This window comes from Myzus persicae, unplaced genomic scaffold, assembly GCF_001856785.1.
Source record: "Myzus persicae strain clone G006 unplaced genomic scaffold, MPER_G0061.0, whole genome shotgun sequence".
Classification (NCBI taxonomy): Eukaryota; Metazoa; Arthropoda; class Insecta; order Hemiptera; family Aphididae; genus Myzus; species Myzus persicae.
The window spans coordinates 130,246-158,110 of NW_019102445.1; the positions used below are offsets into that span (position 1 = coordinate 130,246).

General features: G+C 34.6%; 1 protein-coding gene across 1 annotated transcript; it reads right to left on the reverse strand.

Moving 5' to 3' along the window:
- Positions 1 to 5,092: 5,092 nt before the first annotated feature.
- On the reverse strand, positions 5,093 to 27,865 carry LOC111032175. Its single transcript, XM_022312408.1, has 2 exons — positions 27,784 to 27,865; positions 5,093 to 5,562 (listed from the first exon to the last, which is right to left on the reverse strand). Exons 1-2 carry the CDS (start codon positions 27,863 to 27,865, stop codon positions 5,093 to 5,095), a joined length of 552 nt encoding a protein of 183 aa, XP_022168100.1.

Consider the following 27,865-nt stretch of genomic DNA (forward strand, 5'->3'; position numbering starts at 1 on the left):
GTACTTACACAACTAATTGTGGAATTGTGATACAAACATCATTTTGTAACGATATTTTTTTTTTCTGAAGTGGGAACAAACTTTCAACTTTGTAAGCATTTCGAAAAACGGTTTTCGTCAGAATTAATAGTAACCACGGAGCTTACAGATATTTATATTTATTACATAGTTCGTGTGTAATTTTACTTAAAAAATGTACATGATTATCTCGATGTCTTGACCCGACCTTATACCTACTAAAGTATAACCTAATACCATTAATAGTATTTGGATCTGTTATTATTATATAAATCAATGGTAATCTATAGTGTAGTACCTGACTAATAATTTAAAGTTTCGATAATATGTTGCCCTTTGAAACAACACTGTTTGTAATAACTTTTAAAATGATCAAGTTAAAGACGTGATGATGATGTTTATTTGCGTGATAAAATATAAATTATTGTTAATTATAATGATTCTAAGTGACGGAATTTATTCGTTTTAAAAATGTATAATATGAGTGAAACAACTATAGGAATCATATAGGAGTGCACACCTATCGATATGGGTCTGGCCACTCTGGCAATGGCAAAACCTGATTGAATTTCAACCAACTCAAAACTAGATTCTAAGACGGGGGCAGCTCCAGATATGGAGGAGGTATGTCATAACTTTCAGAAAACTAATTATAATTATTATAATGTGTTGTTTTTGTGATTTCGTTTTAACAATGCACAATATTTTAGAAATAAGGGCTTCGGTGGCCCCTGCAGCTGCCCCCGTTCTATAACGCCTATGGCAACTGCAGTATAGCTTAACTATTAAAGTGGTGAGCTATATTATATTTCTACTACACTTACTAGTGTTAATATTTTTGGGGCTTAGAGGGGGTACCACAATATTAAAAGATATTGAGTTTATTCTGGATTGTAAGCGTATCAAAATACTATATTTGCAGGACAAGAACACAACAACTAGTCCCTGCAAGCAAGTTAATTCGACATACTTTTTTTGACGACAACGACGTTATTCGTGCTCTTCGTCTAAAACGTTGAAATATGACTTGTATACGATACACGCATTACACATAATATACTTTATGAGATTTTAGAAAAAATATAGGCTTTCAAGGTCATCATCGGCCAATCAATATAACTTGGGCCTGACATAATTATATGCACTAAAAATCCGTACAAAATATGCACGAATTACTATTTTTTTAATCACTTATATTATCATTAAGATATACAAAATATGTGGAGTAAAAAACATTCGCGTAAGTTAATTTCAAACTCTGGAAAAAATGTTTTAATTACATTAAATTTCTAAAAAGTAGGTATTTAAATGATTATATTCCACGTTCATATTAAATTATAAATTATGCTAACTAAATTATGTAAAATCTTATTGTGCATTAACTTTTCTTCTGAAAAAAACCAATAAATAATAAAATATATCAATAGATAATCAAATCAATTTTAAAAAAATCGGGGGAAGTCTCTCTGCTGCTGTATAGTAGGTTTCAAATGTACCTACCTCGTTTCACTGCTATAGATGGGATAATAGTTTCAATTAAATTAAAAATCATATTGTGTATAACGATTCTGAGCGGAGACAGACGCTATTTTTATAGTTATTCAATTATTTTTTTTTATTAGACAATTAGTAATACGGTAGGCGTATCACTCATTTTTGCAAAAATTAATATATATGTAAAAATTAATGATAACATTTTATTTTATTTTATCATATTAGGTACCTATACCTATAATAAGTAATTATATCATTGTCATCTACTTACATTTCAATAGGTACTCAAAGTGCAGTTGAAGAACGGTGTAAATCGAAACGTGGTATAAATGTAGTTTAAAATAAGGCTAAATTTATTTTGAAAATGTCATTAAAAAAAGCAAATAATAAAAATACGCGTGATCGTCGTGATGGTATTTTCCGTTTGAATATCCGATTTCGTGCGATTTTCAACTTCAAATGGCGATAAAAAATGAAGCCAAAGTATCGTGTATATTTTTTGAGTTTTAATTACTTTAACCACATTTAAAGCAATGAAATACGTCATTTTGTTAAATGAAAACCTACACAAGTTTCGAAACGTACAAATCCTCTACATATATACTTACACAACCATCTGCAAACGGGACGAAAAATATTTAAAAAAATCACCAATATCCAGCGGACGTCTCGGCGTACCGGTATTTATTTTTTAATCCTTTTCTCCCGAGAAAGACCGACGACCCATACCTATACAATCCAATATATCACTGGGCGACGGCCTACCCGTTCTGCAAACGGGTTAGGCGACCGCGCCAAAAGCGCCGCATCCCGGTCGGGCGACGAAAACGAAGCCGGCAAATATGACTTGCAGTCGCGACCATAACGATATCCGTCCGTCCGTCCGTCCGTCCGTCCACCAGTCCGTCCGTCCTTCGACCGTCGATCGGGTTTTTAGCGAAAAAGGGACCGCCGCCGACGCCGGTGGTGCGGTGTCTGCTTGCCCGCCGCCGTTCCGGGCGTTACCTGTGATTTACGATCCGTTTACGGGCGGCGGCGGCGGTGTGTATGTTATGCGTAGCCGCACAGGAAGAGGAGTTGCACAAACGGCGGGCGGGCGGGGGACGGTGTCGTCAAAGTCGTCTCGACGACGGTCCCTTTGCACCGGTGCGCCACGACCCGATGGCGCCCCGTATCGGTTTACACACGTGCACACGCGCACAATAATAATAATAATAATAATATGATATTCGCAAAAACGCCGCCGCCACCGCATGTAAACGTCGTGATATTATTATAATGTCCGTGCCGATGCGAATTTCTCGGTGCCTCTAGCTCGCTCACTCACTCCTCTTTCCCACCCACTCTCGCCCCGTCCCCGTCTTTCTTAGCGCGTGCTAAATATATATCATATATTTTATATATTATATACACACACACTCTCTCTCTCTCTCTCTGCAGTATATTTGACTCCCTCCGCACGATATATCCCATCACGTATACGCATATGCATATCGCCTGCGACGGGTGTGTGGGTGCAGCGGGCGTGTGTTGTGTAGACCTCCGCCGAGAAAGGGTCGGTTTCCGTTTTTAACGATATCTCTCATCCAACCGTACTATATATAATATATATATATATATGTATATATGTATATGTTACACGCGCTCGCCGCCCGCGTAATGATATTATGTAGTGTGGGTGTTTCTGCAGGGTTTTCCGCCGCACAGGCTTTGAGAATGATCTCGTTTTGTTATGTTGGCCAACACTGTTTTATTATGTGAAAAAAAAAATAGTATTAAATGGAAAACCTATTTTTTCTTTTTTTTTTGTGTGATTTTCGAATGAAGATTTTTAAGAGCACTTGCAAGACGTGTTACGCTGCGATACCTGTGCAGCTGCATTTCATATTTTAATTTTAAACATATTATTATACCACTACTATACTATAAATAGACATCGAAATAATTGTGCCCCCCTCCCACCCGACCGCGACTCAATTTTATCGTTTTAAATTAATGATAATGATTTTGCGGGAGTAAAAGTCTCCCGGGAAACGTCACTTTTCATTCAAGCTTAAACTTAAATATATAGGTTGGACAAATGACAGTGTTTTTGATTTCTATTAAACATTTTACAAAATAAATTGTTTTTCATTTTTGGTGTAAAATAATTGTTCAGGCCAAAAATAAATTAATCTTTGACTCCAAAAGTAAACAAAAATAGAAGCCAATTTATAAACAATTTAAAAATTATACAGGTACTACACAAATCGTTTCGATACAACAAGCTTTGATGCTAACAATGAGGATTTTTTTTTTTGGTGGTTGTAAATTAGTTGAGGATGCTGAGCTTACTTCCCTAGAGTCTTTCGGATAAGTTATAGAAAATTGTTTTAATTAAACCCGAATGGCTTGAAATGAATTACAATTGGTACTTAAATGTATTATACAATGTGTCCCGGAGCGAAGTGACAGGCCGCGGTCATATGAAAATATACCTAAAATGGCGGAGAAATAACCTTTAAAGTGGGAGTCTAACTCTTTTGTTTTTGAGTTATGGGCAATTTAAGTTTTTTTAAACCAAACCAAAACGACCACTGATTTTTTTATGTTACTCTTAAATTTTTCAACATCTTAACATATTTTTATTTTTGTTTTAAAGCTATTTAATTGGCCTTTCAACCAACATACGCAATTAAACCAAACGTATGCAAATCATTATTATTAAATTGAAAAAAGTACATTTTTTTTTATCAAAAGTTGGAATTTTTAAAATTAAATCTCGTATTACTCAAAATAATTCAAAATTTAGTATGGGTTATTTCGGTTGTGTATTATTCTACAGAATAATAGGTATACTTTCATATGACGGCGGCCGGTCACTTCGCCCCGGGACACATTGTATATTAATACGACCTATGCAACGTCAATATGTTCCGCATAAATTCGTAAAATATATCGCATTATATTACAATGTATCTCGGTAGCAAAATATGTGTATGATTAAATGGTTTTTTTTCAACAGAAATAAGACGGGCGGGGATCTTAACAAAGTCAAAAAAAAAATAAAAAACTAAGTAAAACGATGACTATACAGGCAAGCGCATTACGACCGAGTTGGATGTAGACGGTTTTTAGTCAGTTTTTGTTTTGTGCTAACTATTGTTTCTTTTAGAATATATGCATTATAAACAGGTCGAGTTTTCAAAAAATGACGAAAACAAAAATTGCACAAGAATGAACCTTTCATACATCGGATTTAAAGAAAACCGAGTACACACATGAAGACAGTGAAATACTTGTGGTGCAGTTGCAGTGCTTTTGTGACACACTATACACAGCTGGGTTCAGTGCCAACTAATTTCGTGTCATACAATTCGGACGATCCAGCAGCAGCAGTATTATACATGTACATTATTATTATTATTATTATTTTTTTTTTTTTATTAATTTAAGCCGCAACAACTAAGGTTATTGGAATGTTGTACAATGTAAAAATTAACTTATGTGCTAGAGGGAATTATACATATTAAATACAATGATTGTTATTTACATAGGTTAAACGTTTAAGTATGTGAATATAACATATAAAACACAAATATCAGATGAGGTTATACAGTTTAGTAATTTTAAGAAACTTTATGATTTTGATATTACTTTCGTGATCGAGTCCAAGTGCTTCATATAGATGCTCAGGAATACCTAAGGCTGTTGTTCTTGTGTCTGCGTAGTTTCGACAGTATAGGAGGATATGTTTAACCGTTAGACCTTCCCCGCAGGTTGTACATGGGTCTGGATCTTCACGTCTCGTGAGGTGACGGTGTGTAAGCCAGCTGCGTCCAATTCTTAGTCTATTAATTACAATTTCGTGACGTATTTTTGTAAGGTAAGTTGGCCAAGGGTTAATGGAGAGTTTGATTTCATTGAGTTTTGTTTGTGAAGAAGCCCAACGATGTTGCCATGTCAGGGAGTGTATGATACCCTTGAAGTCACTCAGAGAACATGTTTGGACCGAGATGGCGTCGGGAGAAGTTATGGCTCTTTTGGCATAGATGTCTGCTGTCTCGTTGCCTTTATTATTATTATTATTATTATTGTTATTATTATTATTATTATTATTATTATTATTATTATTATTATTATTATTATTATTATTGTTATTATTATTAATATGGCGAGTTGCCGGGTAGGCATACCGCGCAAACAGTGCCGGATAGTTTAATGATATTACAGTACGTTTGCTGGCCGTGTGCGTGTTTGACGGACCGTAAAGCGATTTGAAAATAATACTTATACTAATTGAAACGGCCAGTGAATTTTATTTCATAGGTTTTTGAGCAAACTGTTTAGTGGCGTCTGGAGACTATGATAATATTATATTATGCATACTTTTGTACGACGAGAATTTTAATAAGCAAACAGCCCAAGTCTTTTGCTCAGCTATATTATATACTTATCGGTGCTTACTCGTCGATCCTCATGCGTTTCGCAACAATATAATAATACTATTTAATCACAATTTTATTGTAATTTGTATTTGGGTCTGCTCAGTAGTCGCGTTTTTTTCCTGCAGCCGTTTATAAATATTTAATTATGATAATATATAATATTGTACTACGTTCGTAGGTCGTAATTATTATCATATTTTTTTTTCATTTTAATCGACTTAAAATCTGACGGAGGAGTCGAGTAGACACTGTTTAATATTATATATAAGTAGAACACTTTAAACATACATTATTCTAATTGACTTGTGCAATTGCAATAATTAATCCAACACATTTCGCCGTGAAAATTAATATTTTACACTTTTATAAATGGTTCTATTCTATATAATATTCGTCATACCCCGGTGTCTTTACATTTAAAATTATAATTTCGACCGAGGAAATTTTATCCGACCATAATAATAATATGAAACACACTGGTCAAACGAATCATATCGTATTACGCGTGAACACAAAAACTTTGTATTTATTTATGTTACACTGTTACGCGCCCACTTAATCTACCGTTTCATTTAAAAGTTCATATTTCCTCAGAGCTTATTCGTCCCTTTTGCACAATTATTATTATACCATATAATTAATATCTTAAGGGAAATGCGGATCAGGAATAATTTGATTATTAGAAATATAATCCCCGAACTTGGTGTAAGCGAGTAACTATTGTAGTTGACTATCATATACTGACTATACATAGTCATTCGATATATTATATATACTATTTAATCTATTGTTTTCGTGTACTGTCTTTCAGATTTATTACCGTTTAATATTTAACATTATTACCGGGAAACAGTATCAATAACAGTAAGTAACTGCAATAATTCAGGTACCAAGTCTAATAATTGTTTAAAAACTTTGAACACTTATAATACAATAATGTACCCGCGTATCTATGTATATTTTAATTCATATTTCTTTAAATTATGAATTTGTATTACCTAACTATATTTGATCGACTATATGAAAGAAGTAATTTATCTGAACATGACATAATTAGTACATCTTAATAATAGTCTGGTAACCTACAAAGTATTATATTATCAAAGTCAAACTTGTACAAAGATTTAGTCAACAATGATTTTAAAGTTAAAATTAGTACAGTGTCCCTACGTACTGACTTTAGTAGTAGTTTAACGTACCTATACAGTTTATGACCGGAACATTTCGATTTAATCGCTTAAAAATAATAATGAACGATTGTTATAGGTATAGGTATGAAAACTGCAGTAAACAGTTTTTTATTTTTTAGAACGACATAATTCTTTAGATATTTTTTGTTCTTTAATGCCTCATACCAAAATCCAACTGTATTATCAATCGATCAACCTATTATTGTATAACATAATAATAATTAATATGAATAAATTGATCAACAGATTGTTTGAAATGTCCCTATCTCATATTAATAATAAGAAGTGGCAATACTCACATATATGGATGTAGGTATGGAAATATTTGTAGATAATCGTAAACGGACAGTATAGGTATATATTGTGTCTCATAAAGAACTCTGTGACATGTAAGTTTACTGAGCTAAATCCATATCACATTGGTTTATCTGCCGCAATATAGCTTTGACTTTCTTAACATTTTTTCAAACGCTTTTGTACCGTTGTGTTGAATAAAAAAAAAAAAAAACTAGTTCCATATTATATTTTTTATAAAAATTGCTTTTTATAAAAATAAATAATGCTATTTAAGATATGCGGTGAAAAGTGGACTTTGTCTCGGATCAAAACGGTTATCGTTGTACAGAAGCGATGGAAATTGTCGGTGTTAATTAACGTTTTTGTGATGAATTCGGATATGGTCTTGGAATTTCTCTTATATTCCAAAGAAATCCCATATTGAACTATATAGAGACTAAGAGCATTTTTAATGAATATTATTATACGCGGTTGGTTACGCGTGGGGAAAAGTAACGAAGTGTACGATTATTATACTTGCAGTTTGGTAATTAAAATTGTTAAATACAATTTAACGGACCAGGGGACGTGTTAAATGGTAAAATAAATATTTTGGAATAAATAAATTTTGTTGAATTTTTAATAAGTTTAAGAGATGATACCGCTGTTGTAGGTACCTAAAATATGCATTAAACATCGAGTTTTCCGAAAAAGTGTCGACCAGTGATGACAAGCTCAAACCCGTCGTATTCTCGGATATTAATAGGGGGAAAGAAAACGTCGCGCATCGTGTATACAGTTTTAAATTTAAACTTAGTTATACAATATTTTATACGTTTTCAAAACTAGAACTTGCATGCTTCTTTTTTTTTTTTAATCGCAATCGACCGAGGCAGTTGCAACTTAAATTAGTTTACGGAGATGGGAGTGAATGCGAAATGACAGTGTGATGTTGAAACAGATTGAGCTGTGAAAAAAGCGTTTGAAGAAAGACCGGACAAAGATATTTCGATATATAGTAAAATATAAGTTCCGGTCGAGCGCACTTATTAAAATACGTTCAAAAGGATTTTTGTACCAGGGGGCGGGGTGCATATCAAATTAAACTAATCTGAGGGCGTGTTTCTTGTTACAACTACCTCGGCACATTTTTCATTATTGTTACGAATCTATCATATTATATTATTATCGTGCCGCCGTCACAGACGCCGCAGAGTGAGTGAGCTGATGGCCTTTTTTTATTTTTCGCCGCCACATTTTATTGGCACATTTCCGAAAATCTTAGCCTCTCAGTGGCTCTACCGTGTTTACGCAACATTGTGTTCTTACACTATAATATAAAATAATCTTGTACAATTGTATTAAAATTCTAATAAATATTATAAAATAAGTAACATATTATATAAATTAATTCTTAAGCGCAAAAAATTATATAATGCGCTTGATAAACTACCTATTATTATTTATTACAATAGGTACTATTGCAGGAGTTTCGATTGTGTGTCCTGCGAGAATTATTTTGACCATCGTAGGCGCAATTAAACGACACATTTTTTTTTTTGGGGGGGGGGAGGCTGTAGTTCTCACATGTTTTCTTTATTTATCTGTGTGTGAATTTCCCTTAAACCGTTGGCTCCTTTATGCCAAGCGAAGAATTTGTGTATTTGTAAGTATAGTTCAAAATAAATATTAATGTGCCTTTATTAATATTTATTACAAAAAATGTGTACATAGGTATTTAGATTATTTCAATACAAACGGTTTGCCTTTGAATTATTTATACTTCCAATTTTATAATAAATTTCATAAATCATTTCTCTCGTAGTAATATATTAAGACTAGCCAAATTTAAGAAACAGTATTACAGCATATATATTGGTAGGTACTATCTTCTCCAATTATTTGTCGTCTCGTCGAAGAAAAACATTTTCGTGGAACATTATCCGATATAGGTAGGCGCCTATGTGTTTGAGGGACCTCTGAAAATGTTTGGACTGAGACTTATTATAGTCTCCAATACCACTACGCCTAGCATATATCTCGCTTTATTTCATTGGTTGTTATTCATTTCGATGACGTGTCCATTACAGCGCTCGGAACACGATGATTGTCGAGTCGTACCTGTATACCGGTATCGCTCCCGGAATTAAGTAATTTAATAATTATTACGTATAATATTTTAAGTCTAACATTGCATTGTAAATATTTCGTACATCTCGCGGTCGTTCGTAATTAATCGATTTAATCACCGTACATACGCTCGTCGTACAAACTCGATAATCTGCCCGCCCGATCGTGCAGCCGATGGTCAAACGGGAAAATCGTACATTGCAATCCGTGCGCACTCCACACAATATATTATACCATTATGACCGGACGCAATGACGACGTAATTACAATGTTTATAATATAGTCGTAACGTGCACACGTCTCCGCCCGATTGGACACGTGTATAGGTTATACGGTCTCGGTATTCCCGTGCAGGTGCATGGTACCACTGGTACAGTGTAATGAGGTATTCGAGTACCGCGGTATTAAAATATACTTTCCGCAGTGTCAAAACGCGTGTCTTTTTATTTACAATTACCTTGAGATAGGTGTACATTCAATGAGGTAGATTTTAAAACGAAATGTAACCGTACCGAGTCCGAATCGAGTTGACGAAATATTGCTATTATATATATTATCTCTTTTAATTGACTATCGGTGAGAAAAAAAATAAATCGTCGTCAAAAATGTATGCCAATATTTTATTGTTGCGCAAATCAAATTTAGATGGGTATTTCGAACGCATCGCAATGTTTTTGAAATGCAATGAATAATTAATTAACATAACACGACACACCCGTAATCGTGTTGTAAAACTAGGTTTAAAATCCATATATTTTATTGTTAATTGAGTCATTATAGATATTATGTATTGTGTAATGCGTAATAATATGTTATAGCCCAAATGTTTTTTTTTTTAAGAAGTTTTAAACTATGAAATACCTAGAAATTATATTCGTGGAATTTACCCTATATTGGCTTTCGCTGTAGCTCATGTGCAGAGACTTGTAATTAATATGTATCACAATCGCTGTGCATATTACATCGCCAGAAGGGTATGAAATCCTACAATTGTAGCTATTTTTCATTTTTTATTTATTTGATTTTTTTTTGTTATGAAGATAATTTTAAAAACTACAAAGAATACATTTTGAATACTTTTTACAACAAGCTTAGTATACTTACAACTAGGGCATGTAAGTTCGTGTGACTATATTTACTAAAAATAAAACGTTTGAATATGAATAAGTTGGGCGCCACTTACTATACTCCTAAAAATGTTTAAATATACACTTAATTTTGAAGATAATATAATAATATAATTAATATAATCTCGTCATACAAAGATATGAAAAAAATAAATAAATCGATGTATTTTTTCATTTTATCAACAAAACTTAATCTGTTCCTAAATTTAAATAGTTATTTAAATTGTATTTTTATTTTTAGACCATTATTTTCAAAAATACCCACCACTTAATAGGTATGGTTGTACAATGTACTTAAAAATATACAAACAATATTACTGTAGGTACTTATCAAACAAATGTTGTTTTTAAATTTTTAATGTATATTAAAAATATGGTATCTATACTAGTTATTAATGATGATTAATGTGTTTACAATAACTTTGAAAAAAAAAACTTGGATGCTCTTTAAATAAGAAAATATGCATCATTATTCCAAAATAATATGCCCAAAACTTTGGAATGCACCTATAACGGTATTTATATTTGAAAAATAAAATGTTAAACAATTTAAGACCATTACCTAAGTCCTACCAGGTCGATTCAATTTTTTTTTAAAATATACAGTAAATATTGGGCACCATTCTAGGTGGCAGAAATTATTCACCCTCGTTCTTCGGAGGGTTTAGTTTGTAAGTTTGTCCCCAAACGAAAGTCCGCTATTTTCATATAGATGTCCACTATTTTGAGTTGTCCGTTAGGGTGAGTTTCACGGGCTGCGTATACGGAATATTAAAATGATTTAATCCACACTGAATTATTATTACTAATCCTATATTATATAATATAATATGGTCCCACTGTTTTTGAGACTAAAAGTGTGGTTTTGCAGATCGGTATATGGGTACCAATATCGAACTTTCCGAACTGATTATTTCAGAATTATATTTTGACTGGGCCGAATAAAATATTCTTTCACCGTTGATGCCTATAAGGCATTATACCGGTTTTAAACTCTCATTAAACTAAACTTCTTCACATACGACGCATTTTGGTCGCACTATTTCAATAATTGCATAGCTCGGAAACCGTATAGTCTACAATGCTGGTTGGACTTCACGTTGTTATCGCTATGCGTAGGGGTTTCGAATAAAACATAACTCGGGCATTTATAAACTTACAGCTAAAATTATATTCAAGTCGGGAGACACTGCAATAGTATGCAATACGGGTGACCGTGAGCTGTGCGAACGAAAACTGATTTTGGCCCTAAGTTTGCCGCGTTTGCCGACGGAAAGACGACGATGAGTGTCTATAAAATATTATTTAATATTTACATAATGCACCCGGCTCGTGTTTAAGCTGCTCGAAATAATGTTTACTATACAGGATGGTTCATCTGCACCGTCATCGTTTTACACAGTGCATCGCAGAAACGCTGCGGTAAAAAGCCCCGCGGGCCACCCTGTATTAAAAAAGGTACTCGATGCGCATTAAGGATACGGTCCTGAGGAGGGTGAACACGAACTGTTCCACTGCACGACTCCAGATGATCACTGTATTTACGTGATTAATTCAGATTAGCCTCGAACGTGTATGGGCCGTGTAACGAGGGCGGCGAGTGGGCAGGAGTTGTGGTGTCGTAGAAGAAAAAGGGGGTAGCATCTCCATCACATAATATCTGCTTGTATTTATATAGGCATGCCAAACCACACGAAAAGCTCAGCGAAGTATCCAAACACCAAATAAATCGATTTTGGTACATTAGACGAATATAATATAGAAATGACTCCTGTCAACAGAGTTACACATCGAAATCGGACGTCGAAAGTTATAAGAACCTGTATGATTGTCCACGTGTACGCATAAGCCCCGGAGAATCATCGTGCCCGCAGATGCCGATATTATAGACTCGAATATAGTAGAAATACATACGCGATGTTTTTTTTTATCGCGCGCGAGTCGAAAATATAATATTGATCTCAACAATATTATATTACAATATACGAACTGTGACCAAATCATAATGTATCGTGTAACTGTGTGTCATTAAGTACACCTGCAGGCTCGTCCGTTGTTTAATTGACAATTACGACATAATATTCCATTATGCCGTGCGTACGATTTTCCCCTAAGCTATATCCGAGTCTAAATCTATTGTGTTTTATTTTTAACTCTCGACGTGAAGTGATGACACGGAAGGGTGGTTCGATGACGCTCTTCGCGAACGGTACTACCATCAACCCCCCCTCCCCCCCCCCCCGCACATTGCACGCGCGGTGATAGTAATAATATATTACGTTACAATAATAGACCCGAACCGTAAAATGTTATTTTTTATCTCATTCGACCCGGACAAATTTTACTACCCGAGCTGGTTGCAGTAACAATATGTGACTCCTCTGGGCGTTTTTTTTTTTTCTGTCGTTTTTTACCCCCTTAACGACGACGACGACGACGACGACTACGACGGTTGCGGCCGCGTAAATCTCGTCGACATTCGAGACGGTCGCGGGGTAGTCAGTCAATTATAGATCGTATATCATGTTGCGGGGGAAAAATACGTAATAATAAAACATCCCTCCGTCCACCCTGTTCGTATTTATTATGACGATACGTTGGTCGCGTGGTAGCTATGAATATAATATAATATAATAATACACGAGAGCTGATGTGTGTCGGCGATAACCGTGAAATATGCGCGAGGCGATCGCGGGGACAGTGCAGGTGCACTGTTGTGCAATAATATCCTTTCTCGCACCCCTCCCCCCCCCACTCATCAGTACAATGCAATTATACACACCCGCCGTGTACGACTACCCCTTCGGTCTGTGTGATATCATAATTGATACGGCGAGCATAATATATAGTACCTATATACATATATGTGTGCGTAATCTGCCTTTACTGCTGCTGCTGTTGGTGCTCGTATGTCCGCACACGGTAATACTACATACCCCTCATTTCGTGAAATCATCCCTTCGTTGGTCTAAGGGTTGTTTTTTGTCTTTTTCAAAGTGTCGATTAATATCGGATACTACCCAGCGTAGTTCGTTGCGCGTATTTCACGTATAATAGGTGGCCGCGGCAACCTTTATTGTATATAAGCAAAACTCGTTAGGCGAAATGTCGAAAACTAACAATGCACGAGGAGGCCTTTTGTTCAAACAATCAAATTTATGATACCTATATCCATGTTTGAATAACTCGTTTGAAGGGTTGATGAAATAACTCAAATCACAGTTTTAAATGAACAATTTGACGAGTGAAAAAGATTTTCATGTACAAAGGAAAATGTATTAACTTGTTTTTTTTTTCCAAAATCTCCGCCGAAAGCTATAATTTAATTCCGAAAGAAGACTTGATAATTGCCGACCACTGTTACGGTGCTCTCTCCCGAGTGCGAAATTTTTGATTTATCTTGATTCGTTTTTGACCACTCAAAAATTGTCGAATTCGATTTAAACACTAGCTGACCTAGCAAAAACATCTCATAGAATTTTGACAATCATTAGAGTATATAATATAGACTATACGTGGAAGAGATGCGTTTAATAAACATTATTGCTTATCTATATTCATACAATATATCGTGTAAGTAATATAGCTCTACCCCTGAAAAAAGACGATAGTCGAGTGGAAATATGTTCGATCGACCACTGCAGTAGTACACTCATATAGTGAAAACAAAACGCGCCGATCTATACTGCTGGTCGGCTGAGGGACGACCAAGGGGTCGTCAATCGGCTACCTCTCCCCCCCCCCCCCAAAAAAAAAAAAATCATACGCAGTGGACCGCCGGGATCGATATGATTTCCGGAGCGCCGATGCGACCGGGTATTTTTACTCGTTATAATTAAGCCCGGTGGGCACAGTGTGTGCGGGTGTGTGTTATACAGTTCATGTCGTTTACCAGTGCGGGGAGGCTCATCTTCGACGGCGGCGGCCTCATTGTCCCGGCCACGTCGCACTCGCTTCGCGGGGTGTAGGTACTTCTGTATAATATAATATGCACGGGCGTGTCGCTAAACTACCGTTCATAATGCGACGAAAGTCCGGTCTACCGGGCGGACATGGCTGTCGCACAATAGTGTACAGTGCAGCTGCAGTTCATGTGTGTACATTATTCCCGTATAATGCGCGTACAATATATAATACCTATATAATATATATATAATATATATACGCGCACGGAGAGGACCTCGCGACGGGTTAATCCGGCGTGTAGAATTGGGTTAAAGCGTCTCGCCGAGGAAATAATTGGCGGATACTTGGCGTGCACGCGATGTGTGTTACCGGACATGATGCGGAAGTGCACTCGCGTCGTGTGCGATAATAATATGCGCGTCGATCTTTATGCGACGCGAAAACGTTTTGTACTGCGTGCGGCGGATGACTCACCCCTCTGCTGCGGCAGCGGTCCGGACGTCCGTTTTTAAACGCTAAACGCTCATTATTGTTATAATACGTCGTCCGACCGAACACGGCAGCTACTTTAGGCGAGCACTCGTCACACGACCAGCACGCAGACTAATGCGCCGCTTGTGTAGAGTGAACCCGCGAGTTTACGTATACGATACTATAATAATATGATATTTCGTCGACGGAGGCGGTCGTATTAGTTTCTCGTCAGTCGTTATTATAATACGTTATATTGTACACTGCACGCAGCGAGTCTAATTATTGTATTGTTGTACCGTCCATCACCGTGTTATCATATCGTCATGATTATTAAATCGCTGTGAATAGAATATAGATATAATATGTCGTAATGACCTGCAAGCTGCACCTGCAGTCGTGGGCGGTAGATGTGCATAAAAACACATGGCGGTGAATATTTGGGGCTAAGCCTATAGGGGTGCTCGTGGGTACCCCACAGCAAGTCTTAGCATATATAGTTCGATATTGTATAGCTTGCAAGTTCAAAATTATTAAGAACTATTGTAATAATCAGGTGATTTCATTATTGGTCGGATTTCTATGGTGTTGTCCTGTGAGTAGGCATTTAATTCGTGCATTTGCCGAGATTGGAATAAAATTATACCGCCTATCGAATTTAAATTTTATACATCCTGAAAAAATCGCCCTTTACGGTTACATATAGTCTATTAGCACCTCCTATATATTTTCAACTCAACAGTTGAGCCAATGTTGAGGTTTGCGACGACTGCGCTGCAGGTGTAAGCATATTATATTATAATCTATACTTGTGTAAATTGTTTCAAAAAGATCCGAAACGTATACGAATTGGTTGCCTCGTGGTTAGAACCTTATTATTTGAATATCTTATAGACAATTAAAATAATATGTGCTTATGTTTTATATAACTGTTTCGGCAATCACCCATTACAAACATAACACATTGTACTATATAGACACCTTAGTGCCGCAGCCAGACAGAGTGTTCTCAGTGCCCCCCCCCCCCCCTGAAATTATTTTTTTGTGTGGCTTGTTCTGTATAATACATAATACTGTGTTTCATAAAAATAAAAAGTTAACGATATGGTCTTTTACGCTCGTTGGTATAAATTGTAAGAATATTCTGACAAAAAATGAAACATTGTGATTACAACACTCATTGATATAATCTTTACACTTTAATCTATGGCTTACACTGATGTCAGTACACAGTTATGTTAAATGTATAGGTACCATAGTTTTTAACATAACTATATGCACTCATAAAAAAAAGTAGATGTGTGGTAAACACCATGAGCAAAATATTCAAGCACTGCAAAAACAAGAGTGGAAAATCAAGTACCCAGCACCGAAAAACGGCAATGAGGTACCTACTCGATGGATTACAACACATATTTCGTGTCAGGACTTGCACGTCACATATTTTCTTTGTTTTGGACACGTCGAGGTATATGTACATAATATACAGGTCGCGCCTGCAGTGGCGTATATACGAATTATTTTCACTATGGGCCAATTTATCAATTATCACTAGTCAAGCATAGCCATAATTATAGGTACATTTTTAAGGGAACAGCTGCGAGGTTATATAACTAATAATTATGACATATTATACAGTACAAATAAAAATTGCGCAATTCAATTTTTTAATTATTATGTAAAATTATTTTTTTGTTTCTTTTTTTAAAAATATTGACAGTGTCGTTTATATATTTTAATGTTATCTTACTTTGAATTTAACATCAAAGTCAATAAGTCATTAAAGCAAGTCCCGTGAATATAACATTTCCTTGTTGATTCCTCAAAAATGACTTTAATCAACCGGCTAACTTAATCATGGTGAAAAACTGTAAACAGTGTAAATATGCATGCAATACTTTAATTGAACCTGCAATTTCACTATGGGCTCTGGCCTAGGGGGCCTCCCCCTTATACATATACGCCACTGGGTCGCGCTATATGCATCGCAGCTGCAGTGCATTTTTTGTGCATTAAAATCCTATAGGTTTACCTCGCGTCAGATATACACACACACACACACACACATATATATATAGGACATATCACACAGAGTCCTGTTCGCGACTTCCTTCGGACGGACTCGACGCTAATGACGAGAGCAGTCGAAAAAAGATATCACGTTTCCTCGCACACGCACACACCGAGACACGTCGGAGCACCGGCCCGGTATCAATAATTCGTGGGCGCATGTACCTACCCATGTATATATCATACGCGTACACATTTATTATATTCTCTTCCCCGCAGACGGCTTGTCGGACGGGAAAATTCGATGTTCTTACACACCCTTACGACTCTCGCCGTGTCTCTGCCGCATCGGGGTCAGACTTCCTGTCTGCGAGCGTGAGCGGTAATAGCTAGCGTGCTCTTAATTAGGCGTGCAGGTCTTCGTTCGCGTAAATACCTACACACACACACACACACACACACACACACACACACACACGACACGTAACGACCAAAGTCAAACGCGGAAAAAAAAGCGATCCGACGACTGCGACACACGTGCTACCAATTATTATTTTTGGACACTAAAACCGCAGACCCCCAAAGTCCGTTATTATTATATATTATATTTGTACTATAGGTACATAATTATTATTTATTATTAATTCTTTTGGTTGAAAATCGACACGGCGGTATATTCGTGCGGGCCCGTAAATCAATACGACGTAGTACAGTATACACAGTCGTAAAATGATTATGTGACGTTAAGGACGCGAAGTTTTTCGCCGTCGACCGACACAAAGTCTCTGGCGAAACACTGTCGCCGTGCGCACATGTCTGCACATACATAAATTATGGAAAAATCGTCGTGTCCGCGTATGACGTAATGACGATTCGGTGTAAATAATAATATTACAAGGGCGCGTCCTTATTATAGGGGTTGTTTGATTTAATACGCTTTTTTTTTTTAAGGACTTTCGAAAAAGGAAATGGGCGGTGTCGATCATGCCTCGCGATACATTATTATTTATTATGATGTCCCTCTGCGTATACGCAGAACTATAAAAGTTATTATATTTTTTATTATATTCCGAGGAAAGTAAGGATTCGGTGTAGGCGCGCGTGTCCTCTAAAAAAAAATTATTATTATTATTATAATATCGTCGATTTGGGTGGTAACCTATTATAATATATTATATACGTCGTATTTTCCTATACTAATTGACGCGGGAAACGTAGCCTGTCCGATAATGTTAGATTTTTTTTTTGTATTACCGTCGAAGTCGCGGTGTTATCGAGGACATGTCCGTGTGAAAAATGATTCGTGAAAACGCCAAATTATTGTACATAATATAATATGTTACGGTCATATTATTATCGTAATAGGTTACCTTATGTGTGAGTTTCAATAGATTCATGAACAGTAGGTACAAATAATATTAAAAAATGCTTGGTCGTGTTCGAAATTGGAAATAAACACAATATTATAAATACAGAGGTGAGAGTTATATTCAAACTGTTTGTTGTGGCTCTACCTGAGGTAGCGAGTGATGGTTTCGGGCAAATATAAAATAATTATGATGGCAAGTCGAGGGAATTAATATCGTATTTTATTTTTAACTCGGTTTTCTATGCATCACAGCTATATTTCGATAACTATTATGTGTAATTTATCATACGCAAAACGACGTTTGACTAACAATTACAAATTTTATGATTTTAATTTGAAAATGAACCGACAAGTGCACTAAAATATGCATAGGTACCTCAATGTAATATACGCTCGTAACACATATTAAACACAAGACGTTCTGAGTAACTTTTCCACCTAGATGTGTATTATACATAAATATTATGAACAATTTTAAAAATCATATCGACGTTTCATTTATTATATATATTTATGTATAGATATTAATAAAGTATATTTTTATGCTTACTGACTATACTTGTTTTTGTTAATACAGGCAGCCCAGACCTCCGTGATCATCACAATCAGTTATAACATTAGATACTCATATAGCTGTATTATCTGATTAAACTATTTTCGTAACTATTTATTGTTTTTATTTTTTTTTTTATGTTTCCAGTTCATCTGCTATTGTTATAAATAATTCTATGAATTAAACAGGTATAGTTATTCCTAAGTCCAAGGTTATCTTGTTCGAAATTCCTTTGAATATAATATTATATACGTCAAAGATATTGTAAGGACGATCGAAAGATTACGCATGAATACTATATATTGTCATATTGAATAGATATTTATAACCGACATTGTCTAATAAATTGTACGCGGTCGACACCAGTAGCATCACTAGCAACATTTTGATTTTTTGAAAAGAGGCAAAATGTATTATTGTAACCTACTGCAGTAAAAAAAAAATCGTAGCTTGTCTTATTTGCTACAAATTTTTTGTCATTAATTTAAGGGGGGGATAAACTCTTTCCACTGGTATAGTTTTCATTAAAACACCAATTTTGATCATTAAATAAAAACTAATTGTTATTTAAGTACCTATCTAATATTCACAACATATATTATAAACCCATATATAATCTTTACCATCCCAAATACACTTTATAGTCCCTTCGCAAACATTTTGTCTTCAAAAAAAATTCCTCATTCTTACAAATTATTCAAAAAATGAGCAATATAGTACGTCTTGTACTATGTCACTTGCGAAACGAGGAGCCATCCTTTGATGATGGTTTTTTAAAAATATTTAAATGTTTTTGTATTTATACTTTTGTAATTGTGATATATCATAATGAATAAAGACTTCTATATTATACCAATAATGTACTATTATATTCATTGTTGTATACTGTTATTCTTATGTTAAAGGGGTAATATTTTTGTAAAAAAAAATAAAAATATATTTTCAAAAAAAATGAACAATCTATTATAAAGCACATATATTTATTATTTACATATAATTCATGTAAATATAATAAAATTAACTTAATAACAACAAAAATAATAAATATAACTGCAGCTATAGGTAAGTCTATACAATATAACCTATCTATGAAAAAAAATCGAAGGACGAATAGGTTGAGTAAATCAGCCGATAATAATCCAGTTAGGTCACCACAACAACCACTCGTCTCTGTTCGTCTTTGTGTCTAAGAAACGGTCAAATGTCAACCACGTCCCAAACCTAACTCCCCCCCTCACACCTTCCCCCTTTCACACCCCCACACCAGAGCCCGGCGAGATGACGCCACCGGTCGATTTGCGCGCGACGGCGGCGAGCGAGCCTGCAGGGAGAATACAAAATAATGACCTGCGTGTAATATGCGAAACCGTTGCCGGCGTCGTCATATCCTTATATCCGTCGAAAGTCGTTTTTCCAACTTAATTTCTAAATTTCTGTGTCGCAGGAAACGACACGATCACCACCACGGACGCGGACATCGTGCGCATACCGAAGGCGTTTCGAAAACAGAAATACTCGTCTGCAGTACGCGTGAATATGCATACCATAATATAGAAAAAAAAATCATTTGTCCTACACCGTGCACACTAGTTAATACGTAGGTATATATGGGGTGATTATTGTTTATTATTTTCATACAGCGAAACCTCCAGGAAAAATATAAAAAATAATACATTTTTCTTCATTTGAACGCTCGAAACTGACCGACTCCAGCGAAATTTAATGGCTCTGCTAAAAATGTATACGATTATATTTTGTAATCTTATCGTAAGCCTGCGGTATACCTGGCCGTAATTCGGTCAGTAATTTATGGTCGCAATATTTGCAGCGACATGTATCAATCGAGTTTGTACCTACTCGTAGTCTGGAGAAATGTCCAAAAGTGAAGACATGAAAACTATATACAGTAGGCACTGTAGTTAGAGTTCCGAGTTCGAAATAATTCACTTGCCGTTTTTCAATTTAAACATTTCAAAATTGAAAATTCAACTCGTCTCGAAATCTTTAAAAATGTTCTCCTGCTATACGCTTATATGACTATAAACTTTTAGATAACACGATGATAAACAATATTTTTTATTTTTCACATATAGATGAAATATTTCAAGAAAATAAATTTCATGAGTTTTTAAAACCTTAACGATATTAATTAATACCTACTCAAAATGAATACATCTGTTGGCAGGAACCATACAGCAGGATATCCGGAGTAATGCTATGCGTGCAATTCTAAGTTGCTAGTGCAAGTTACTATGCGGCTCGTCTCGTCGTGTGATTTTACTATTTTAGTGAACAAATTAATTTGTAAGGGTTACCATTATTTTCGCAGTTATACAGTATACGGTGCATAATAAATACACGTAAATAAACCAAATTCTTAGGGTAAAAAAAAAGTGTCACAAGAAAAATAAATAAATGTATTTTAACACAGAATCTAAAAGATTATAAAAATGATTTTGAAACTTAAAATTTTTTAAATCCAGAACTAGAATATACTTTCGTATGTTATTATTGTTGTTCCTGAACATTTTGTAAAAGTGAGTTACGACACTTTTCTTTGGGGGCGTCGGTATCTTCATTGTAATTCACCAGCTATGCGCGAAGATTTGCGTACTTGTTCGATATGTTTACAATGCATATTCCATGTCGTTCAAATCAGTGGAACGCGCGACGGCTGCGACAATATTGCAAATGAATTTGAAACGCAAATTAAAAAAAAAGCGCGATGTCAAAAAACGAGTCGGCGGGAAAAAATCGTACATCGGCGTACCCATTTCCTCATACATTGACAATTAATGACAGTTTTCTGCTCAGCAACATTATTTTATCAGTCCCCACTTTTAATTCTAGAAACCAACAAACCTCCACATTCCTATTCACAAAACACTATACGGCTTTTTTCCCCTATTAATAGAGCACTAGTCTCTTGTAACAACTTACAAAACAAACTGGATATCTTTCATTCCTCTCAAAAAGCGATCCAAATTAATATATACTTTCTTATTAACCATTTTTTCTATTTAAATATATTGCATACTAACTAATTGAACCAGAGTGCAAATCTATTTACTTAATATTGTTGTATTTATAGTTGGACAATATTATTTTATGCATATTTTTTTTTTTTTTTTTTATCAAACTCTTAAATATTTAATAATTCTATACTAAATGTATCCTCGGGCGTGTATTTCAAATAAATAAAAATAAATAAATAAATATATAAGGCGTATCCGCGATTGACGTTATTTATCAGTCGCGGGCGATATAATATCACGGATGGTGAACGCAAAAACTACAAAAAAAATCGTATTTTCCGAGACATCACCGGCGGCTCTCGCGATCAGAGCAACACCCTGTATAATGTATAAAATATTATTATAACTGCACTGCCGAGCATCGGCCTGCGGCTGACCATACTGCTGCCGTGCTCCCGTTTTGCGGGTACATGTCTATATGTACATAATATATAACAATACGATATACGAACGGTATATAAAATGATATATACACATGTGTAGGTAGGCCGGCGCGTTCTCATATTATACTTATATATATATATATATATATTATATATATACGGGTAGGTTACCTGTACTGTATTTGGCGCCGTCATTTCGTTTTGATCGTCGCTTGCGGGCAACTTCCCCGGCGGCGGCGACATTGCACACACACGCACAACGGCGACGATATTATTATATTATTATTGAACATTGTCATATTGTGTATTATTATTATTATTATTATTATTATCGTTTTACTCGCAATTATTGCGCACGTCTCGAGTGCCGCCAAGCTTGTATATATAGGCACTATTATATAGAAGCCGCGCATTACAGCACACACGTCGATGCGTCTCACGCGGGTTCCCGGACATCCGCACCCTCGCGGTATTGTGTTAAATTTACGATTTTCCAACAATATGTACAACTATATAGACGTAAATAGGACAATAATATTATATGTAGGTGGTGCCCCGCAGATTTTTCGTGTGCGTTTCGAGTGCAACGTTTTCACTTTCTTCGATACACATAATATTATAATCATAATATGTCACGGACGGTATTTGTTTTTTTTTCCGTTAATTTTAATTTTACTATTTATTAACACCGTTCAATAGAAGTACATTAAAATTGTTTTCTGTTTATCGTGTTGATATTTTTCATTACTGGATTTGGACTCATTCCAATATTCCCAACCGTTTGCAAGCTCGGCTTTTTGGTTGGGTTTCGCCGCTTAGCTTTATGCTGTATACGTGTTCTAATATATTTTATCATAATATGATATTATATCATAATATTATGTCAAAAATAAAGACTTTATCGTCATTATCATTATCATTACCATCATGGATCCGGCGACAACAATGTTTAGAAAAATTCAAAGAATATTTTTCTCTTCTATTTTAAGAAAAATGATCGTAGAAAAATGCTAAGCAATAAATTATTACACTATTATTCTGGTAAGAAAAAACAGACAATATAGTTTGAAAAGCCAATAGGATTTCCCGAGACAGATGAACATCTGATGATTCACGATAAATTAATCACCCGGCGTGTATACGGTGGTGGGGGGGGGGGAGGTGCAGCCGCTGTCGGCAACAATATTGAAGTGTAAATGAATATCATTAAAAATAAAACACAGTATAACAATCGCACGAAAACTGCCACCACTGGCGCGGGCAAGTGACGTACTCCGCCGGCAAATTTGATTCGCCGCACGCCAGCTTTCCAAACGAAGCTCATCATCGTCTCGTCGTGACGGCCCGCCGACAGACACATATTTGTACGTACATATTATGTATGTATATACACACACTTAGGTATAAATGTATATATATTTATTATTTATATTGCACATAAAATACAGAAATGTTCACTCTCCGAGAATACGCTTCACTCGAATAACTCGATGTGAACACTATTTATATTTATTTGATTTCGATTTACAAACCGCGTGGCAACCGTGAACCCTTTGAATTGTGTGCAGTAGACAAGTACGAGTGAAGTACCGCTATAGACGTACACAAATATACATTGTGCTCGATGGCGATGTTTAATAGAAATGATAACAAGTGTAACGCTTCGATTTTAATTCGCCCAAACGATAATATTTATTATATGATGAGGTTTACATAGGCGTCCGTATGAAAAAGTGTGATTTTTTTGTAGACCAAAAAATATCAATGCTGGTCGAATTAATGGTTTATTTTTTAGTTCAACAATTGAGGTGATTTAATTTGTGGTTAACTCTTAGATTACATGATTTGTGTGTTTTTAATGTTTTTGTACTGCAAAAAAGTATAGTTTGAAATTGGCATAAAGCAAAATCAGCTGCAAAATTGCATTCAGACTAGTTTTATTCCAAAATATTTAATATAGACTATAGACGCATAGGTATATATTGCAGTCCATCGAATCTATTTGTATTACATTTTGATAAAGTTCCGGACAGTGGAATACTTTAAGCTTATGGGACTTACATTTTGGGAAGTCTTAAATCCAAAAATCGGGTGATGTTAAAAGTTAAAAAAAAGAAGGCATTTCAAACAAAATTGCCTCGTCTACATAAAATGTGGTGGTTATCTTCCCATGAACACTGCAGCAGGTCCCATTGTGATGTATTATTGTTTTCGAGACATATGTCGACTATATTTGTCCTCAAATCATTGACTCACATTTTCTGGACACGTTGACACGACTCACGGCCGACAATGTTTTACCACGAAAACAAATTTTGACCGGAATCAATTCCCCATTTGCATGGTAAGGACTAAGGATAAACCCGCGAATTTAGTACCCTGATTATTATGATATTGTATATCATACATATTAACCTATACATCATAATATCCACGTATAATTATTTTCACAAAATGCATTCGTTTCGCGCGTAAAACGATATCGGATAATAATAATATATGCACGCGTATATATGTACTCCCTGCAGACCGTATTGTATATTAATGTATAATATTATAAGATCGATTACCAAGGATTACGTTACGTTTCCGGTTTGGTTTTCGGATACATATACCTTCTAAATTAGATCACGATACGCATACAAATTGCAGCAGAACAATTATTATTAATTTAACAGGCGATTATAAGAATATATACACATATATAGAGGTACCTATAATATTATTATTATTATTGAGACTTATGACTTTATGAGTATAGAGTTAGGATGTTGATGACTTTTGCATGTTTATCTTTTATTCTGTTCAATGCTATCCTAGCTAAAAATTTGTTTCGTGCTCCCTTGATGCAGAATATTCTAATTTTATTTTGCATTTTTTTGCATTTTTTGCATTTTCAGCTATAAATGCATTTTTTTTTGTTTTTTAACGTCATTTTTCAACATTTTTGAGTCATTTTTTCATCTATTAGGGCATTTTTTGTACTTTTTATATGCAATGTGGGGCATTTTTCATAAATTATAGATTTTAGGGCAAATGTTACACCCAAGTTTGGAAACAAATTTAATTTATTTAAAATCTAACTTTGGATTTGGACTATTAGTAAAAAAAAATTTTAATATTATTATTGTGGGGTTTTTGTTGTGATTACATTTATCGCGTTCCGATAAGATTTACTCTTTGAATGTTATATATTGAATTATTTAAATGCTTAATATATTTTTAATTCATATTTTAAATTACTATTACACCCATTATTATACCCATATCTCTAATAAAAATTATTATTTATAAATAAGTTTTTTCACTTACTTAATTAGTATTTTAGATAATTTTTAAGGTCATTTTTTGAAGTTTTAAGAGCATTTTTGCACTTTTTTTATGGCATTTTTGTGTGTTTTTTTAGATAATCAACACCCTAACTCTACTTATGAGGCCGGCCGTTTCCATGCAAACAAATCGAGTTTTGTACACTGTTTAATACGTCATTATTTTGGGCAAAATATGATACGCAGCAGTTATATCATTGAAACCTTCTCGACAATTATCGGAACGTTGTCGCACGGAGCAAATTTTGTTCGGAGCCGATTCTTATATCAAACTCGTTCAAAATTTTGTTTCGGGTTGAGTACACTGCAGACTACTCGACGGCAACTTTGTTCGACAAACAGATGCACCTTTTACCCGAGTATTGTATACTTATGAACATTGTTGAATTTATTTGTTTGTGTGCATATGATAGAAACGAGTAATGTGAGATCCGGCAAAATAAATTATTAAAGCTCGTTTCCGTACAAACAAACAAATTGTGTACATAACAGCAGTAAATTAAAAGTCTACTTTATACGTCCAAACCGGACCGGCTGTTTGAAAAATCACTAATAAATATATATATTTGGCAAAATAATATACATATACCGCCCCCATAGTGATGCAGTGAAAATATTCACCTGTAGTATATAAATATAATTATAATTCAATACAATTAATTACGAGTAAAAAATTTAAAAAAACAAATCAACGTGTAACTTAACATTATACAACAATTTATTTTACCAAGTCTGCAGAAATTATCGACTTCAATATAATTTAAAAGGCTTAGAAACGAAAGGAGAAATTTCATATTGATGTTCAGTGTACCTACACATTTTGGACAAACGTATTGTCAACGAATTGAGATCGAAAGTCTGAAAGAAAAAATAACTATAATGACCGGGAAATTTGCTCGTCCAATTAGTTGAAATAATCTGAACGCCCATTCATGTATAGTATGAACATTATAATATATACACGAGTGTAAAATGTATAAAAATCATTTTAGAAAAATTAATTAGAAAAAAGGGGGAAAGCAAAGCTCTGCTCTATTATTGAGGATCGAGTGTACCTCAACATTGAGTGGCACTGCAGAAATGTGTTAAATTTTAATTCAATGATAAATCATTAAATAAGATGGAAAACGATTCTTCCGAGCGAATAGCTTAGATAAGCAGATATCAAAGCAGTGTAGCTTTTTGATAACTAAGGTTAGGTTAGGTTAATCTTCTTATCGATCAATTATTTTAACAATATTATTAATAGTTTAATAAATATTCGTATGTTTCTCCCCGATTATTTTGAAAAATACTGAGAATTTTCAATTTTGACCTCTCGAAAGTACTAACTATGAATCATAGTGTATACCGGGAACTTCTATCCAAGTTGATTATCAGATGTCTTTGTGAACCAGAAAAAGTGTGTGCAGCCATGAATATGTTTAAAAAATGTAAATAACAGGATGTGTAAGTAGTGGTCAAGTGTACTTCTTAATTGATAAAGTCGCTGTACTATATATAAGTTAAATTTAAATTCAAAAATTAATCAAGTTATTACGTGGGTAAACGAAAAACGATTCTGAGTGAAGGTGGCCTGTCATTGTTAAATTTTGTCAACTCTCACTCGTAAACTTAATAAAAATGCTCACAAAAAGCATGTGTGCGATTTTTACAGTCAACTTTTTTTTTTAATTTTACCATTAACTATCTGTCAATCAGAAATCCGCCTGTATCATATTTTTAAGCTTCTTGACCGAACAAAAAAAAATTATCGACAGCTATAAAAAAAAATTGAAGATGATTAGTCTGAACGCAATTTAATAACTTTTTGGTTTTTTATATTAATTAGTATAGATATTTTAATAAAAATGTTATCGTTAGAAAGTAAAAACCTCAATCGAAGTTGATGATCAGATTATTTTTTCTTCTAGAAAAAGTAATATCTTCAGAAATAAAATTTTTAAAAAACTCATATAATTGTTAAATCAATGCACTCGTGGCTCTGGAGCTAGAAATCTAATAAACGCTTCAAAATAATAAATCTTGAAAAATAACATATCTTTTATCCGTGAAATACTATTACCCTTTCCCATCACTAAGAGAAGAGAGGAAGTAATCATCACTCGAGCAACAATAGGCCACACCCATTGACCCATCCAGCTCAT